Consider the following 20,700-nt stretch of genomic DNA (forward strand, 5'->3'; position numbering starts at 1 on the left):
CTTTCAAAACAGAAAGTCATGGTGTAAATTACCAGTGGTTGTCATTATGTCGAAATGTTACCGTGTCACACAGTAACAATTACCAAAAAATGCACATGACCAAATAAATAGCAAATAACTGTCTGATTGTATGTTTTGCCATGGGACTCTGCAGATTCAGTCTGTCCTCTCTGAGCTTTGAAATTCTGCACGCACTGTATGTGGCCTACTGATTTAGCAGCAGTTAACCTGGTCTGAACCTTGCAGTGAGAACATAACCATGATGTTCTGTCAGAAATTTTGCTACATCCTGCTCTTCCCTGAAGGCTTTGATGGAACTACACATCTAGTACCACAGCGCTGATCACTGGTTGGGCTCATAAAGCGAAAGCTTTTCCTTCTGCTTTTCTATTTATCACCTTAATAAGCCAAGCCTGCTGCCGTGTCTTTTTTTTTGTTTGCTTTATAGTTGTATGCCGTAGCTACAGAAACTCATTCTTCTCACATTTTTCCTTTTGAATGATTGCTCCTGAGACTGTGTTATTTAATGTCAGTCTAAAACAAACTGAAGATAGAATAAAGTTAAAATAAAAAGAGCGTAATGTGCTTATTATAGTAAATGAAATGGCCTGTTTAAACAGCCTATAACTGTAGGGCTTCTCTTCATCTGCTGTGCTAATCTTAATGAGCTACAAAATACCCCCCTTCTCAGAGTGTGTCTTCTTAGCAACACCATATTTTCTTTGCCTCTTGCTCTGGTTGAGTTCAGCCTGTTTGTGGCTGAGCAAAGATCATGTGCCCCACATATAGTCCACTTCACATCTTTTTCCTTCTTTGGTTTGCTGGTCACATTGTCCTTTCCTTTGAGTTGCTCTTTCAGCTGGCCCAGTTTTCCTCAAGCTGCCACAGTGGCTCAAGCCTTTTCTAATAATTTAGAAAATCCTGTGTTTACATCAGTCAACGAGTTGATATTGAGATACTATATTTGTCTATTTACTCGGGTAATGTACAACTGTTTGTAAGTTTCTTTTATATTATTGCAACATGATAATGCACACTCTCTATCATGACAAACTAGTTATATAGATATTAACCTATATGTCCCTCATGCAACCAAAACTACAGAGCAGTTCCCTGAACTATGTCACTTATCTTTGCTCACCAACACCAGGGAAAGGCAAAATTAGATGGTACAACATATAAATTTAGATGTGCTCTTACACAGCAGTTCTTCGAAAGCTCTTCAGCAAACAAATGCATATATAGGCATCAGCTCTACCAAGTGAGCTACTGCTGCCCCAACCTAAATTTTCACTAACAGGACCTGAACCCTACAGCTTTCGACTTTTGAAACCAATGCTCTACCAAGTGAGCTAATGTGGAAGACAAATAATTTAGGATTCATGACTAGCGACCTGTCCAGGGTGTACCCCGCCTCTCGCCCGATGACAGCTGGGATAGGCTCCTGCACTCCCATGACCCTTGAGTGGACAAGATGGGTGGATGGATAGAAAACCATATCACTGACATAACACAGAGTATAAGTTACATCTGCATTAACATAACACATATTTCAGTGTTTGCGGTGTAAGTATTTAAAAAATATTTCAATTCAAACTAAAATGGCAGATGAGTGGATTGGTGAATAATTAATATAACATATGATGTAGGTTAATGTCTCTTTTATTTCAGAATCACAACAATGTTTTGTCCATATGCAACAATAGCCAAAACAATCAAAAGTATGATCAAATATGATGAGAAAATAATTAATTATAATTAATTAATTTTAATTATTAATAAATAATGAAAAAGTCTTTATCAAGAACAATGATAAAATTCTTTATTGAATGATAGCAGTAATTTTTAATGTGTTTAATCAAACAAGCACTAGGCGACAGTAGAGAGAACTTGAGAACTTGGAGCTTTATCATTGAGTGCTTTATATGTGAGAAGAAGGATTTTAGAGAAGCTAGTGAAGGAGAAATATGATCTCTCTGGCTAATTCCAGTCAGAACTCCGGCTGCAGTATTTTGGATTAACTTAAGGCTTATTAAGGAGTTATTAGGACATCCTATTAGTAGGGAATTACAGTTGTCCAGTCTAGATGTAATAAACACATGGACTAGTTTTTCTGCATCACTTTGACACAGGCTGTTCCTAATTTTAGCAATGTTCCTAAGGTGGAGAATTAAGGACAAATCTCAGAGAAGAAGAGCACCAACTAGTAACCTAGAACACAAGCACTTTGGAGATTAAAGAGCAGAGTCAACATTTGTTATCTATTACGAGGGCAAGGTAATGACGACAATGCATGATTGTGGTTGAGGAGGTTGAGCCAGTCGTCCACTAATTGCAGGGTTGAATGTTCCTCTTGTCAACGTGCTCTTGGTCATGTCAGTGAACCCAAAAATGTTTACTTATTTATCTGATGCCACTGGTGTGTGAATATGAATGTGTGAACAATCCATTAAGGCAGAAAAGTGCATTGCAGTGTAGGTGCAGCTAATTTACAATAGCTTCAAATAAGAATGAGAATGAAAAAGATCAAATGAGAAATTCAGAAGACGTACAAGCAGACCTGCAAAATCACGTCCAGTTACACTATATATTACTTTCTGAATGAAAGTGGACTCCATAGAAGACTGCCCTTGGACTGCTTTACAATGAAATTGTGATTGTCAAGGCTATGTGGACAGAAAAAAACTGTCCAGTGTCAAAGAGCTCTTTCTCCATTGTCGTGTTTTCTACAATACAATAATAATCCAAAACACATCAAATGTCTAAAAGCACCAAGTCCTCCAACCTAAACAACCCTGTAATTTGGTTGTCCCTATACCCAAACCACAGGAGCACAACACCCTTATGGGGCAGGTGTGTCTTGAAGTAACAACATCTGGGTACTCGCTATTCTTGGTTAGCTTTACTAAAAAGATCGTGGTTTGGCTTCCTATATACAAGTACTTCCTTAGCATTATAGGACTTCCATTGCCAAGACTACAATAATAAACACATGGTTAACATTGTGGAATGAGCATGGATAAAAAAACAACATTTCACACTGGAATCAAATGTCAGTCTTTTGTGGGAAAGTCAGAGTGTGGCATTACCTATATATGTTGTATTATTTTAAATAAAATGGTCGCCTTAATTGATCATCAGAATCAAAATGTCTGTTCTGTATGGGACACAGAATAACGGGTATGAGTTCATCAGTTTCAACTCATTGACAAATTGGTTTGAAGAAGCCATTCTCCACTCCATTGTACATGTGATGTTGGAATAAAAACAAACCAGAGATGTTAATTTTCAGAACAATCAGCTGATAGCTCAGTCTAAAAAGAATACTATTGATCCTTGTGAGATAGCACAGCAAGAAAAAAATGCATGGGAATCTACATGAGGACCTCACAAGCAGCTTAACTAATGCTGTTATTGCCAACAATGAATAATTGCGCATCACAACGAAATAGAAGCATGTGGTGAAGATCCGACATATTCTGTAGCTAACTGGGTCCAGACTTTTGATGTTGAGTGGAGGTCTGCTTCAAACAGCAGTTCTAAGCTGCGCCGAGGGAAACAAAAGCTTGTGGCCTCATACAGTCCTCCAAAAGGATACAAGGCTTCTTTGTCAAGAAGCCCAATGTCCTCCTGAGCTCTGCTGGAACTACAGAGTTCACGTGAGTACACCAAACCGCCCCAATCCCTACATACCTCCAGGGCTCCCACCAGATCTTGTCCTTCTTTCACTGAGAGTGCAACACAGTGCCATGTTTACCAAAGCAGTTTTATCTGTTACCCCAGATGAACTGTAGAATATGTATTTTAGAGTGTGTGATACAGTGTATAGTGTAGACGTGAACAGCAATAAATGTGTTTTCAATTTAACATTAACAAGTAATGTTGAGATATGTGCAGGCAATGCACGTAAGAGCTCACACATTATTTCTAGTGTTATATGCTATTCATAAGTTGTACTATACAGTACATCCAGTGCAGAGTTGGAAGAATATCACACTGGGAGAACATGTTCCCAGCAGATTTAAAGGGGCCATATTGTACCTTTAAAAATTCTCAGATGTACATTCACTGTAGCGGTGTGCACATATTAAAAAATGACAAAGCTCTAAAATGTGAGCTGAATTTGTGTAAAATAGGCCTCACCGAAACAAAATCTTGTGTCTACTTTGTCAACTCTGTCACAAGAATTTCCAGATGGCCCCCGATACATACACACGCTGATCATCAGTCCATAAATAGATCTCTATTTCCACACAAAATACAGTCACATCGACCCAGTCTGACGAGCAGTGAAGCCTTGTTCTGCTCAAGACTAGCCATACTCGTGTATGTTCAGAGAGCGGTCTGTAAGAGACGCAGAAAGTATTGGACTTTTGTGGAGGAAAAAGTTTCTTTTCGCAAAGAAGAAAATGTAAGACAACAGTTTCCTCCGGATAGAAATCTGGATAGTCTTAATCTGTTCACAGCAGTTCACAGATAACTGTTTTCACAATCTGTCAATGTCCATGTCAGTATTTCTGTCAATGTAACATGCTGTGAGGTGATTCACTGCGTGCAAATGAGCAACAGAGGTTGGTTATGTCTGTCAGCGTTAACTTTGCTAATCTTTCTTGAAGTTGTTTGTCTTGTCCATTTGCATATTTCATATTCTGCATCTTATTCCAGCTGAAACATCTCAGGCTTTGATTGACAAAGGAGTAAAACTGTGAAATTGTAAAACTGTACTTTCTACATGTAGACAGAGTGGTGCTCAGTCACTCTTGATCCACCGGCAAGGGGCAGGGGCTTAGATTACCCATGTTAGACCCTCAACAGAGGGTCAGAAGAGATGCTGAATAAAAGCCCATTGTAAGAAGATTAAGCAGTTTTTTGGTATGTTGTCTAAAACGATTTCAACAGAGCCTCAGAATGAAAATATGAACCTGCAATGATGCATAATATGGCCTCTTTAAATATGAGATAACACAGCTAACCTCTAAGCAACCAGTGATGTCTCAGCACAGCATACACTGTACAGCTACAGCTTAGATAATATCCAGGATTCGTCCACTGTGTGTTGGTTCCTGTTTACTGCATTTCAGAATGCTGATTCGTTTGGAAATGAGCAGGTGCACATTTAAATGTCCTGTGGAGAAAAACCTGATTTGCCTGTTGATTTCTGCCACAGGATTAGGCAAAACTCTTCTTTAAGTCTGATCGCTGTTTCATCACATTCAGAACTGACACAGAACTGTCTGATACAGTTCAAGCTATATCCCAACTTAGGTTAAATTTTACTTTAAACTGTATTTTACTGCATTGATTTACCTTATGTGTGTAATATGCACAGGTCAGAGCAGTCCATATATAGGTATGGGTTTGGTTGTACTGTTGTACCTGACCATGTAACATTGTAAACGTGCACAGGTTCATATTTTCTTGCCCTGTCCTCACCTGACCCTTTTGAAGTTAACTCTCAGCCTGCGCTCTGTTTGTGAATCCTGAGGCTTATTGACTTTATATAGTACTTGTTATGTTTATGTCCGTTTGAACATTTACCTAATTCCAAGGAGTGATTAGCTTCCTAATATGGGACTGTATGTTTAACCTGTAGGTTTGTGTCAAGTTCTCACTGTTTCATCATCAAATTTCCAATTTGTACTTATTGCCTGGGGCACCTGTTTGTGGTCCTGTCACCATGCTAACAAAGTGCACTGTGTACATTTTCCGTGCACTTTGTTCAGCCTCACCTTATGAGTCAGATGTTACAGTTCAGGAACCAGTGCAGGCATGAGGGTTCAACCCGGGAGAAACATAATGTGGCCTTTATTAGAAGGTTTGTGCAATAACCTGGCATGCAATTAAGTTATTTTCTGTCAATTAAAACGTGTAATGTGTTATCATTCACCATGAGGAGTATATTACAGTACAGATATTTGTAATTGTGAGATCATTGATACTCATTCATAAGAAATCGGTATCATACCTGTATGTAACACCTTTGCAGGTGTAGGTATCAGGTAGAGCTATTTATGTAACGCATTCTGATGTTTTGGCATTAGAAATGAATAAATTCTTGTGAAGCTCACTTCAAATACATATATAAAAAACAATAATGTAAATTTCTTAGAAATGCAAAATCTAATACTGTAAATGTCACAATACAAATTAAGTTTCTTTCTATTTAATTATCTTGCAAATACAGGTCCTCTAGATAAGAGACTAGATACAACTGTATGCAGCATGTCTATCTGAGATAAATGTGAGAAAAGCTGTAACATTTTTGCAGCTAACAGTTGCAATAGATAAAGATTTCAAAGTTTATTCGCTTTTAGTGGTTATTCAGAATCCCACTAAAAGTCCCAAATTACTCATCCATGTTTTGCAGAGAGTAGGGGTTGAAGAAAAGACCTCCACACTAAACAACAAAATGTGTCACAAAACTGTTTTTCTCCTTGAAAGAACAGGAACACAGACAAAGACCTTTGTCTTATTTCCTGAAAGTCATTGTCAGATAAAATTGAACGAGGTTGTTTAAGGCATTTGAACAAAATGGAACATACTGATGCCGTTCTTACGAGAACAATAACACAACATTCTTTATGTTTTCAACCCTGCCTCCTATATTAAAAATAAACATATAAAAGCAATTAGCATGTTCAGTCTGAGCTCCAGCTTTGCAGCAACATTGCAGAAAACCCCATTACGCTCATTAAAACATTTTTGCCAACAGAAAGAAATAGAAAGAAAAAGAATGAATTATGTATAACCTCTTAAACATACATGTTATTCTGTAACTTCTCTTGACATGATACAGAAGTTAAATACAGTCTGACGTCACTGAGTTTTCACTGCAGAGAAACTGTAATCATTTCATCATCCCGTAAAAGTTTGAGCACATTTTAAACTGCGATGTTGCATATAATGCCCTAACTAATGGGGGAAAGGTGGCACTTATCTACTGCCAAAATCTGGCTCAACACATGGTTTGAATATTTTAGGTTTCCTTCCCCTTGGCTTCTCCTGCCAAAGTGTCGTCAGAGGCAAGAATCTCCTGCATTTTTGTGTGCAGCTGGCCTGGTCTGAACCCTCCAACATAGCACCAGGCTGTTGTAGTGAGTAGGCGACTGGAGATGCCAACATCAAGGCTGCGGTAAGTCTTGCTCCCAGCGCTGCGTGACTGCTCTCTCCATTCACCTCTCCCCTACTATTTTTTTCTGTTTTTCTTCTTTTGTTTCTCCTCTTTCTTTTTAACCTCTCCTAACCGTGATTGTCCCTTGCTTGCTCTTTTATTTCTCTCTCTGTGCTTTCTCTGTTCCCTCGATGCTTGCTCGTGATCCTGTCTCGCGAATCATTCTTCCCCACTCATCTTCTCCCTGTTACCTCGTGCACTCTGCAGAACCGTGCTTGGTTCAAATCAGGTCACTTTTTCAAGTTGCTGCCCCTTTAAACACAGACTGGCAGGGACACACACTGTAGCAGCTGCTTCTCCAGCTACCATCAGGACTTCTCTTTAGTATTAGTGATCAGTTTCGAGGTAATAGGTGGCGTGGGTTCCCTCTCTGTCTGTTTGCTGTTGCGCTTGGTCTTTTTTCGTTGGTTTAGATCCAATGAGTTCAGGAAAATGACATAAAATATTCTTCACATGAGCGGTTTGGGCCTCAGGCCAGATTAAGAAGATTTAATACTAGGCCTCTATTGCCCTGATAAACCCTGATTAGCATACTGTACTGTATTATTTTAGCTTAACTTATAGTTCAGTACGTTGTAGTGTTCTGACATCAGACAGTACAAATAATTTGCTCTGCCAAAACCCTTTTGAGGGAAACATACTGTAATTTACTGTAGCTTCCAAAATTATGTGCAGCTGCATTGTGGTTTTTCCTGAAAATCTACCAATATAAAAGCAAAGCACTTATATAGCTGTTCCTAACAGCCACAATAAAATGTGGGGCAAATAGCCTGCAGTCACAGAGAGGGGAAAGAGTATAATAAATCAGTTGGGTGCATACTTGCAGGCAGTCTTTCCTCGAAAGCATCCATGGTGCTGCACTTGTTTATGCCTATGGAATGCACTTTTCCCATCTACATACATCTGGTCAAATGCCGACCTACAATCTGTGTTTGGATGTCAGATCATTAGTTTCCGTAAGTTATAAACATGGTCAAATGCAGACCTTTTTCTGTCTGAAATACATAAGAGAGGGGGAAATCAAAAGCGGTTGGTTACTCTAACAAGCACCTCTTTATTGTTGGGGCATTCTGTACCTAAACGTCCTAATTAGGTTAAGGAGAGATTGGAGATTTGGTTAAAAATTACAGTGTGAACACATTTTGCCTTGTACTTAAACTTGGTTGACTTTTTAAACCTTAAACCAAGACCACAATCTTTCCCTGTCCTTAGCCACGTTTCGAGATATTCATAAAGAAAACCATCTTACAGTACAGTTGCTTTATGGTTCGCTGTATTTGCTGTTAGAAAAACGAAGTAGTTCACTGTCTAGTTAGCAGTATACAAAAGGGACTGATCATTTGGACACAGATCTGACGTCCAAATCCAAAATAGCAATCTGCCAAATGAAAGACAACAGAATACTGTAACTCCACACCCCATAAACTGTATTCCTGTGTAATTGATTTGTTAATCCACATGTACTGTGCCAGCTGGTAAATTGCTTGATGCTCTGGAATATTTTAAAACTGAGGTTTTTTTTATGTTTCAGAAACTAAAACGTGCAGAGACACAAAGTGGAAATGGAGACAGAAACGTGGAAAAAGTAAAGAAGATATTAATGATGGAAGATGGAGAAGGAAAACTGTTGCATGCTGTTGAGAGAGCAGATCAAAATCACAATTATTGATTATTTTAAAGACAGATCTCAATTCAACCAAATTCAAAAGAGTTTGGCACATGCTGTAAAATAATTAAAACTATTTTAATACAGGGACAAACATTACATGTTGGCTACAAGTTCAGACGAGGTTACTAAACAAGAACTGTCCTCACTGACACTAACATTGGTGTTTGTGATACTGAATTTGCCTGTACAGTACTGCTAGGTAAATAAGGATATTGAGTGCTGTGCTGCAGACTGTGTTGTGTTCATGTGCTAGTTATGTTGGACTGCATCCTCAACTCTAGGAATTTTTATGTCTCTGGCATATAAGCATAATTTGTAGCAGACATGGCTGGAATCTCATAGTCACAGCACTTTTCTTCTCTGACTTTCTAAAGCTGAAATTCAATTCTCCCTTGACTTACAGATACAATATATCAGAGACTCGGGCTTCTACACCTAATCACAGAAAGCTTGCATCCAAAAATGTAATTCCTATATGTGATATTAAGTAAAACCTCGCCAGTCATTTTTATCTCCAGGGCTTAGTGCTAGTGGTACAGATGATAACGTAATTGTTGTCGCATTTAGATGTGACAGCCAGACTAGGAGGTGGTACATTGATTTATGCAAACATCCTTGTTTGCCTTCTTAACTCTTTTTCGGTGCCTGGGAAGTCTGAGTAGGTTACTGAGGACATTTGTGTTGGAAGAAATGCTCACATCACTGTTATGAGTATTTACTGCCTGACCACTGTAATTAGTGAAGCTCTGGGAGAGATTAGGAATTTTCTGGTCAACCTGTGGATCCTCTGAGCCGCTTATTATGGGTGACCTTAACCTCAAATGGTTATCCAGTCACCCAGACAAGCTGAAACGCTTCTGTTTTGAATTAAATCTGCCTCAGCTGATATCCAGACCTAGCAGACCAATCAAAGTAAGAATCTTACTAAATAAGTTTTAATGGATCTTATTCTAAGTAACAAACCACAATGTTCTGCTTGTTTTTATGCGGTGGTTAACACCACCCAGGAGTTCATGTTTGAAAGACTTCAAAAATAAGAAACCAATTCATCTCATCACATTGTTATATAGGAACTTAACTATACATTTACATCAGTCCCATCATATTTTGAAGTTTTTAAAAAGTTTAAAAATGGACTTTGACTGAAATTTTACTGAAAGTGGCCACAGAGGATAATTGGACATTGAAACATGCAAATGCACCTATTTGGCATCAGCATCTTGGGCTCATCACCACATGCATTGACTGACAGTAATAATAGGGTAATGGTGTGGTAATATTTGGGATACTTCCACTTGTCAGTGGGTACCCAAGCTCCCCAGCACTTACAGATACTGTGCTTACAATACATAAAGGTTGGTCACCGGTTGGTATTACTGGTGACCTAAATCACCGTTGGCCTGTTCATGTGGAGTGTTGTCAAAGTTCAAATCAACATGTATTGTTATTTCTGGAATGAGGGTTAATCATGTCCTTAGGTTGCACAAGTCAGGGTTTATCACTGCTACTGTAGACTATGCACAACAACATTTGTGTGTACAGTACTTCTAAAATGCATCTCTCTTTGAAGTTTTTACCACTTTTTTTTTTAACAAGAAAGAAACTCATAAATGTAAAAATGAAAAATAAAATTTACAGTACTATATAATACAAAAGTGAAAACAGATCTCTACCAAGTAATGTAAATTAATTAAAAAAGGTAAAAGTGATTATATATGTATTCACCCCCTTTAAAGTAACTTATCACAGGTGCAGCACATTGATACTTCATATATATTCAGACAACTTATTCCATAGTTGAGGGGCATAAAACCTAAAAGCTGCTTCACTAAGCTTGGTTCTGATCCTGGGAACAACAAGTAAGCCCTTTCCAGTTGACCTCAAATGCCTCAATCAAGCTTTATAATTTAGGAGTAAGTCCGAAATATATTTGAGCACAAGAACATTAAGTGCTTAATAAATCATTAGTACAATTCTAAAATCTATCCTTTGGCAAACAGGAAGCCAGTGCAATGGTTTAAGGATTGGTGTGATATGCTCCACTTTCTTGGTGTTAGTGAGGACACTGGCAGCAGCACTCTGAATTAATTCTAACTGTTTCATTGATTTCTATTAAGGTCTGTGAATAAGCCATTGCAATAATGCTAAAAACAAGGAAAAGTTAATGTTTGTATAGGCTCTGTGGCTTATGTCAGCAATGTTGATCCCGAAAAAATGTTGTTCAGTGGCAACTGGTAGCAACTACTTTAGCTTTCACTGTTATTTTAACAGCTTAGACAGATTTAATTTCACAGCTAATAGCCGTGACAACAGATCACAGCATACTATACTGAACTGCACAGGATTGGGCTTACCTACCGTAATAATACGTCATTAGTGAAATAAATTTCAGTAACATTAAAATTAGACATTTGTTCCTCCAAGTAAATATTATTGATATTTTCAATATATCCCCATGTGTTTGCTCATCTTTATCCCAGATACCCCATATAAATAAAGCTGCAATTAATAAATGCAAAAATAAATAAAAAAAAAGGTGAGGATTTATTTTCAGTGGCACAGTTTGTTGTCTTTATGCAATTGAATATTGATTTTTCTTTTCACTTACAGTCACCTTCTGCTGCTCCTAATTGTCATTAGTCAGTGTTCTGTGCAAGAAATCTAACACAAGCATGTTAAGAACACTTAAGGCTAATGACTGAACACCAAAACATTTAACCAATATCCTTCCTTTTACCATATTAGTTGCAGAGTATGAAGTACAACAGCGCCCCCACTCCTCCAGCTCCTTCATCTCCTATCACTTTTCCCTACACTTGTTAATCGTCATCAAGAGGTCACTTTCAACCATGAATATATCCTTTGTCTCTCCCTCTCCGTGCAAAAAGATTCTTCCTTTTTTAATCCAATTTGAAAAGGATTCCGTTTCTCATATTTGTACTTTAGTACATTATCATCTTAGCTATCTGTGCTCTGTTTGAACAGCACCAGTTGTTATTCAAACCTTACTCATCTTGTGTCATCTTGCAATAATTGTATTTTTCCTGTTTTCTGTCTGCTTCCTCCCCCTTCTGTTCCTCTCCTCGCATCCTCGCTGTTACCCTTCCGTCTCATCCCTCCCACCCCTCCATTTTCTCCCAATTGATGCCATCTGAGGTTGCAGGCCCAGGCCGCCGGAGCTGCAAATTTACCCAGCAGCACACGTCACTAACAGGGGAGAGCAGAGCTCCCAAAATAGCCTAAACAGCAATTGGAGAAAGGGGGCCCAAGTGGTGGTTACTGAGAACCGATTCTGACAACAAAATGAAGTTTTCTTGACATTATGTGAACAACCATCATTTACTGAGTCACCCACACAAATTCTGCTGCTTAATTTAAAACGTCTTTCAGTGTGGACACCCGTTTTATTCCACAACTGCCCACAGCACATGCCTCTTAATAATTAAGAACTTTTAATGAGGGCAGCTGAGACTGTGATCCCTCAGTGTACAACACAGAAACACATTTGGATTACTTGGACACAGTTAAAAGATGCAAAAGACTCCTCTGACGTGAATCATGTGCTAGAATCGATGCTACCTATTTGCTTATTAAAATGCCACCGACACAATATTCCCAACAATCTGTTGCATGATCTGTTTGGTGTCTTGTTGCTGTAGATCAACAATAATCCAGGTCAGAAACAGACCTGACACAAATACCGTAAACTCCAGCTGCTGCTTGAGCCCCAGAAGTTTGACATGTGAGCAATTCCAACAATACTGAAGCATTGCAAACGTGTAGGAAATCCATTTTTTAAAAATGTGAAAAGGTGTCGCTGGCTTCACGACCAACCAGTAATGTTATTCAATGAGATCTTTAGATGCTTGCATAATTGTGGGCTGTTGTTGCATAAGGGCAAAAGACATGCAGGCTTTAATTAAAAGCAGCTAACAAAGGCAACATTCAGAGTTTTCTTCTTTCACAGTACAGACAATACCTAGAATTTCAGCAAGTATCCCCTTTGTGGAAGAACCTAGTTTATAAGTTCAGCATGGATTGGAACAGAAATAAAAGTGTACAGCCTCATCAAGCCCTGCCCCCTGTTACACAGACCGCCAAACTGTTTACCCATGGCTCGAGAGATACAAACGATATACATAAACTATTAGTTAATTATACCTTTAGGTCACTATTCACTAATTAACACTACAGTAAATTATTATTCCTATTAAATGAGGAATTCTATTGAAGAATGTTTTTAGCTTAAGGAGTTGTCAGCTTATAAATATAATAAAAGACACTGTTTTGTGTTTAGTTTGTTCTTATTGACTATTTTTAATTCAACATCCTGCCACAAATCTGACTGAAAACAGATTTCCTGGGGTCTCACCCAGGACAACCCCACTTTAACCAATGAGTGGATCTGTACATAATGCAATTAAATCATTACAGTTGAGTTCTTTATAATAGGTTTTTATTGCACCCATGGCGGGACAAGCAATTCCAACACAATTACACATGTAAAACAGATGAAACCCTTAATTTAACACATGCAGCATCTCATGTGGAGTTCATAATTGTCATTTCACACAAGACGAACCCAAAAAGAAAGAGAGATGGTGTTATTGTTGTAATAATGGCTGTGGGCCAGTTGGATCTGACAGCTTAGCCGACCAGCTCTTAAAATGCTTTTCTGGATCCTACTTGTTATTACTTGTGGCTTCATCTGAGTCAGTTAATTATTTTATTAACAACAATATGCCTGTTTGTCTGTCTGTTTTGCCTCTAACTCTAAATTTGAAGGAAGCCAAGGAATACAAGTGGTACCTGCCATCTTCAAGAAACTTGGATTTGGCATTCAATATCAGTCAGATGGTTACTCTTGCCTACCCATTTTTATGTCTACCTTCATTTACTGTGCAGTTACTGTACCAATCTGCCATCCACACCACAGGATAGGGGATATTTAAAGTATAAAATCAGTTAAATCAATCAAAGCTTCACCAGTAGTTGAAGTAATTGGAAATCAATTTCAAGTAAGGTTTGATTTGACCATGGGGAAAACATGCAGTGTCCACCACAGGTCAGATAAAACTGTTTAGTTTGCAGACGTGTGAATTTCCTTTCCTGTTTTAGGATCAATTTGTGCTTTTATTCAGTACGGTGGAAACACATGTTAAGTCTGTAATATATAGCTTTACATAAACATCTAACAAATATAATATATATTAATTATATACCCTGCAGCATGGTAGACACCAAACACAAACACAGTTAGCAATTCACCAAAATATATGTAACAATAGAAATCCCAGTATTGTGAACTATCACAAGCATCTTTTAGATACATTTGAAATGGAAATGGAAATCTATGTAGGTTTGTAGAGCTTAAATCTAGGTCTTGTCCTCGTACACTAGATGGCAGTACAACTCCAAAGAGTAGCACAGTTCTCATAGAAACATTTTATTATCAGTCACAAAACTCACACTGTGGCTTCTTCATCTGAATACAATGTCTTTGTTGTGAAGAACACCTTTGCCTGTATTTAAATGTTTATTGTGATAATGTAGTGAAACTATGTTATAATATGATCTGGTTTGCAGCTAATACCCACATTAAATAGAATTTCAAATGTAAAGCCTTTAGTTAGTCTACTCACTTCCATAGATTTTTATTTTTTTATGTGTGTTTATATTCCTCTCATGCCCCATAATGGCATCATATTCATATGTACAGTACATTTCATTTTCTTTCCCTTCTGGACACTGTGCTCTGCTCAAAAACTTCCCTTTGAAGTCCTGCACTCTCTGAATTATGTGCCTGATTCCACTTACAGGCGACGATGTGTATTTAAAATATGTAGTACTTCTACAAAATAGGAACATTTCATTATATAGATCTGAGATTTATATTATTATCATTTATATAATATTTGACATATCCATGGATGACTGAGACGTTTTACATACAATCTTAAAAATAGATTAACATACCTGATCCAGGTAATGGGTACAGCAGGGAATGCTGGGAAAACCAGCAGGGCAGTGGGCCATGAGGACCAGGTTTGGGAACCCCTGGATTAAGGCATAGATGCTTGGAGCTGCAAATACAACACTGTCTTGCATAACTTAAAAAACAGTTTCAATGAGTGAAGTGTGGATCAGTAGCATTTGAGCACTAACAAAATAAATAAATAAATAAATAAATAATCAATAAGTATCTACCCTTCACTCCCTTTATTGTTCAAGGTCAGCGAGTACTTTCATTATGATTAGACGCATATCATTCATCATTCCTTTTTAAAGAACCTGTCCTCCACATCTAAATTCCTACACACTTGTATTGTCTGAACACGTCAGTAGTAGTTATGATCAATGTGAATTACATTCTGGGACACAACAAAGTTCAATAAATATTTTATAAGTTTAAGAACTACGAAACTATTCTACTACTGGTAACTTTCTTCTATGAATTAATTGTTAGGCAGAGCTGCATCTGCTTGTGCAGTGATATGCAGAATGTTGTCATCCTGATACAGGACGATAATAAGGCTTAGAATCTTGTGATATTATGTTTAAGTCAGGATGTCCAGGTGTATCACTTTGCCGAACAGTGGACGAAAATAATATGCAGACGTGCGTCATGGCTGCTAAACTGTGCGTACTGAAGCTCATCTATGAAATTGGCATTGAAGGCATTCAGTAGTCTTGAATACAGTCAAACATAGCTGGTAGTCTCATCAGTCATGCAGACTGTTCACTTATCATAAAGACAGCAAAGAAAGAAAAAATGTAATATGTTGGACCGCAATGCCATCTAGTGGTGATACTCCTGCTGGTCCAGTCTCTCCTACAAACAGTGCCGTTACTGACCAGATCAGCCCTGAGCATATTAGGATGATGTACCCTCTCTAAGTAAATGTTAGATATGTAACAGACAACTCAACGATAGCTGTGGAAAAAACATTCCTTCAAATACTGCAATGCAACAGACATTATTCTTTAAATGTCTTTGAGATGTTAAAAAATTAATGAAAATAATATGAAAAATAAATATAAGACAAATGATCTGGAGGTAGTCAGTACTATTTGGTTCCTAGCCGAGGCGGGTGAGCACCACCTGGTTCACCTCGGAGGAAACCAGTGAGAACATCATATGTAACGAACACAACCATGTTAACAGGGAATGCACGCAGACAGTTGATGCCTAAGCTCCTGAAGAAAACCCCAGCTCCTTCCGTCCGAGCCGTCTCTGCGATGCAGTGTAAAAAACCCTTATATTGCTTGAATTCCCTCGCTCCGTCTATCTGCAGTCGGGCTTTTATCACGTCCATTGGTGTTCCCACAGTCCAGCCTGCCATTCCTGCTATCCCGCCAGCCAGCATCACGACACTGCAATCTGAAGAGGATGAAAATCACTGACAGCACTGCTGACACTCATGTCAAGCATATGACTAGTTTACCACTTAAGCATCACTTAGATTTAAATTTAGTCAATTACAAGATGTTATTTGAGGTTAAAGGGCACCATAAAGGAAATTTTATTGACATAGTATTTTACTTTACTCACCTGGTTGTTTCTTGTTGTTGTCTGTCAGCCATTCACAGATAGTGGTATAAGTCAAAAAGTAAGTGGCGTATGATGGCCCGTCTCTCAGCATAAGTGGGAGAGCTCCTCGGTAGAGCCCCATGAAACCCTCCAGTTTGATAATGCTCAGTAAACAGTGAACTGGACCGTGGTACATGGGTTTGGTCATGTTGATTCCTCCTCGTTTGGACTGTGTCTGACACTGAAGATGCGTTTTCACTATGTCACCTGGAGACATCACTGATACCTGTTGCAGGCAGATAGGATAGTCTTTGCATCAGGTGTCTCAAACTCAAAGCACCGAAGCATGAAAATCAAATTATATGACATTTACAGGTGAAATGTTTGAGCCACATGATGCAACACTTTTTGGATGGTCTCCATTACCTGAGCTATACCTGCCGCCATACCAGACAAGAAGACTTCTAGTTTGGTGTTTGGTCTACAATCTGCTCCTTGCGCCTGGCTGAAACACTGCAGGCAGTTTCTGTATGTGCCAAACACCACAGAGGAAGTCATAGAGTATGTGGTAATGGGAAAGGACATGCCTTTGAAGAAGCCATGCACCTGATAAAACACATACACACACATACAAAAGAAAAAAGAACAACTGTGAAAACTAATGACATTTCTGTGTCCTGCCCCTCATCTTACACTTTACTAATTAGAAATGAAAATGTCCATCAGAAGCTAACTTCTTGTAAGTCGAGGCTTTCATGTGCAGGTACGCTCAATACTTTTCTAAGAAAGTCAGAACTGTAAAGCATACATCTTGTTCTACCTTCGACACTGTTACCTAACCATTAGTGACACATTTACCAGATGTGGGCTCCTTTTCTAACAATATGTAGCTCACTTTGTCTTTATGATTCTCCAGGCTGTGCTTTGTCCAGATCAGAAGGGTCAATATGTTTCTACTGGACCATATCAGAAATGTGCCCTGGTATCCTGGGCTGAAGTTACAGAGATAATAAATGTCTTGTGTGCTCTGTAATTGAAACAACTAATTTCTACATATAGCATATTGTTCTGCTTACGACACTGCATGTCAAGCACGATCTGAATGTTCAGGTTAGTGGACCAAAACCTTACTGGTTAAAAAAGAAAACATTAACTGGACAGAAACATGACCTCGATATAGTGTATAATTTATTTGTAGAAAAATCACAGACTACATCTGCAGGCCTTCAAATGTGACTACTACTACATATTTTTGGTTCTGATACCACATCTCTAGCATTCAAGCACATGTTACCTGCCAGCACATATTACAATGACTATGGCAAATACCCATCTCTGTGGGCTTTCAGGTCCAGACATCAGATGTCATATCTAATATCTATGCACAGCACATTTGACACATTCATCTCTGACCAAGGACCTGCACATTGCCTTCATCAATCTCTTCTCATACAGTATGTGGATCTATAAACAGCGAGCATCCCCTGATCTTGCCTCTTTATTTGCATGAACGCCTTCTCTTTGAAGGATGCATAGAATGGCAGTGTTGGTGTCAGACCTGATCAGGTCTGATGTCCTCATGTCAGCAGTGTGTAAGATCAACAAATTAAAGCTCTACTCTATCGAACTATCGGGAAATCTCACTGCGATAGGCCTGCAACTTTTTCAAGCATATGTCTAGTGTTGACCATTCTCTGCTGCAATGTTGGGTGGGTGATTGTGTTGCTCTCCACTTGATGACTGAGAAGCTGCAAGTTCTTACTTAAGACCCAAAGACTGTAAATCTAGGACGTCTAGTAGCTTGGTCATAAGATCAACTATTAACTAGTGACTTCACATCACCTCAAGATTAATGATGTGATACTAGATTATTAATTTCTGCTCTGCATTCACTGCAGACATTTAATCATGCAGCCTTTTTACCAGCCCCCATTTTTCATCACAAACTCAGGCTTCCATCAGCTAAGTTTTCTCATTTTAGTTGATTTATGCATGGATGCGACACTGTCCATCATTGTGGTTTTTGGGGTTACACAGAAGCAAGTTTACAAAGAATAGAGGCCAGTTGGTGTCACACAAATCACGACATCGTGTCATCCAGGGACAAAGAGCAGCAGGTGAAAGTGTGAAAAATGAAATGAAGTCCCACCCAGATGGTAAATTGCCAGAGCTTTTGCGGAAGTCTTTTTTGATGAATTACTACTCCAAGAGCAACTTCCTGTTCTTGGCTATTTTGTGAGCTGTCACACCGCCAGCTTTTATTAATCCTTTATTTGCTGTGTGCAACTTTATAAGCACGCCTTACTGTTTTCTTATGGCTGCAGCTGCAGTAGCAACTGCTCAGATGTCCGTGGCATCTCTTCTTGTGACAGATTTTTGCATTTTTTATTCTGCTTTGTCTCATAAACGTCAATATGTTCCATGCACTTTTAGCTCCCTGATTTACCAGCTACTTCAGTGATGAAATATTCGGTAGTCCACACATTGTTCAATGTCCTGATTACAGCTCAGTTCTCTGGGTGAATGCTTGCCTTTTAGTTGATACTTTATTTTATGCTGGTCAATGAGGCCATGATTTATTTGATGTTTTCTGTTGTGGTCTGTGTTCATCTCCACTTAAAAGTAAAGTCATTAGTCATAGTCGTGACATCCAGAGGAGTCATCAGGCCACATGCCCATGGTTCACTCTCTTCAGACAGTCAACCTCATCTTCTTACAGAACACACTTGTTTCTATTTTTTTACAACTTGTCAAAAATATCTGTAAACATTTTAGCAGGCGTACAAAGCATTTAGCTGCACACACTGTATCATGGAGGCCACACCACTTCCACTTACCCCCTCTTTTGAAAATGTTGCCACAGCACACTGCCATATTCCAGTGAACTGTTTTTGGGTTTGGATCCGGACCTAGAAAGATTAAGAATATGATGTTGTCTATTTGTTATTGATCCACCTTGACTGTTTTCAGATAGACTACTCTTCTCTACATACCTTCACAGTATCCAGAGGATAACCCACGACAACACCACATGCTCCTGTGTGTTTCCAGAGAAAAGAGAGACACAGCAGAAAGATAGCTTATTGTAGTAGGCTTTACATATGATTAATCATGTGCAGTTGACAGGGAGAGTTATTGTTTTCCTTTTTCTCATCAGTAAAAACGTATTGCCTTGACTGACGTGTGAAGATTCTCAGTCATCCAGGTCATGGTTATCCCAAAGGTGCTGTTCAGTGGCAACTGTGCTTGCTTTAAGTTCTTGAAGATGTTTCACCTCTCGTCCAAAAGGCTTCATCAGTTCTGACTGACTGGAGCAGCAGGCTTATGAGATCTTAACTCATTAATACCTTGATGGTTGCCCATGGGTTGTTGTTCCACTTGGCTTTCATGTGTGTCGTGTGGACCACCTGAAACAAAGTGTTGGCGACTGTGAAACGGCCCAGAGTGTCAAGACAGAACTGGTTTGTAGGTGATGCCTTTGCACGTCTCCTCTGTTGATGAATGTCTTCCACTTAAAGCAAATCCAGTTGCCATTGAACAGAGAGACATAGTGGAAATCATCTAACACACCTGGTACATTGGGGTACACATGGACTGTTTTCTTCTTTTTCACCTATGCCACCTCCTGAACATAATTTTAATGTAAAACTGAAACTGCCACTGCACCTGCTTCTTTTTTGGGATAACTGTACTCTTATTTGTGTTGTTACCGGTGGATCTTTTGTTTATTTGTATGTATTACTAAATGCACTACAAAATAATGAATGCTTATTAACATACCATGGATAAGAAAAGAAGCGACACGAGTTTTAAGAGTCACTTTCAAGTTAACATCCTCTGATCTTTTCATATGCTGCCACCTATTTAGCCTATCGCACCATGTACATCCAGTAGTTCGCAAATACGACCAACTAATGCTTTTAATATTAGCTCTACTCGCGTTAGCAGTTACCTGCAAATGATCCAGACACAAAATCCACGATATGCATCCTGTCAGATGGTCACCGACCAACAGACACTTGTCAGATATGATCCTGTTTTACTAGCATAAACTACATAACCCCAACCTTGAATATTGACAGTCAGGTGGCCGCCTGGGTGACGTATTTCCGGCGAGTGCCACAGCGCCGAAGTGTCACCGAGTCCGACATTGGTACCGACTTTACGCGAAGATGCCCGAAAATAGTATTTATACAACAAAAAGCACATGGGCCGTAAGACGCGAATGCGTTGATTATTTAACATTATATTTTACATATAAAATGTCCTCGTTTTACAATTAATTATTCAAGCATGTGTGACGCAATACATCCGCGGTAGTTTTCCATA

The 20,700-nt window shown here is 38.8% G+C and overlaps 1 protein-coding gene across 1 annotated transcript; it reads right to left on the reverse strand.

Annotated features, from left to right (window-relative positions):
• Window positions 1-13,315: 13,315 nt before the first annotated feature.
• slc25a47a (solute carrier family 25 member 47a) lies at window positions 13,316-20,458 on the reverse strand. Its single transcript, XM_026342227.1, has 6 exons — window positions 20,324-20,458; window positions 19,365-19,408; window positions 19,209-19,280; window positions 16,798-16,977; window positions 16,393-16,657; window positions 13,316-16,221 (listed from the first exon to the last, which is right to left on the reverse strand). Exons 1-6 carry the CDS (start codon window positions 20,358-20,360, stop codon window positions 15,908-15,910), a joined length of 912 nt encoding a protein of 303 aa, XP_026198012.1. The 5' UTR covers window positions 20,361-20,458; the 3' UTR covers window positions 13,316-15,907.
• Window positions 20,459-20,700: the final 242 nt, after the last annotated feature.

Source organism: Anabas testudineus, chromosome 24 (assembly GCF_900324465.2).
Source record: "Anabas testudineus chromosome 24, fAnaTes1.2, whole genome shotgun sequence".
In the NCBI taxonomy this organism is placed as follows: domain Eukaryota; kingdom Metazoa; phylum Chordata; class Actinopteri; order Anabantiformes; family Anabantidae; genus Anabas; species Anabas testudineus.

What these genes read in the sequence shown, in the direction of transcription:
- slc25a47a (XM_026342227.1), bottom strand. Translation starts at nt 20,360, where the DNA reads ATGCATATCGTGGATTTTGTGTCTGGATCATTTGCAG. An exon ending in ATCCTCTGGATACTGTGAAG is followed by an intron (nt 19,281 to 19,364) that starts GTATGTAGAGAA and finishes TAATCTTTCTAG; the next exon opens with GTCCGGATCCAAACCCAAAA. An exon ending in CAACAACAAGAAACAACCAG is followed by an intron (nt 16,222 to 16,392) that starts GTGAGTAAAGTA and finishes CATCCTCTTCAG; the next exon opens with ATTGCAGTGTCGTGATGCTG.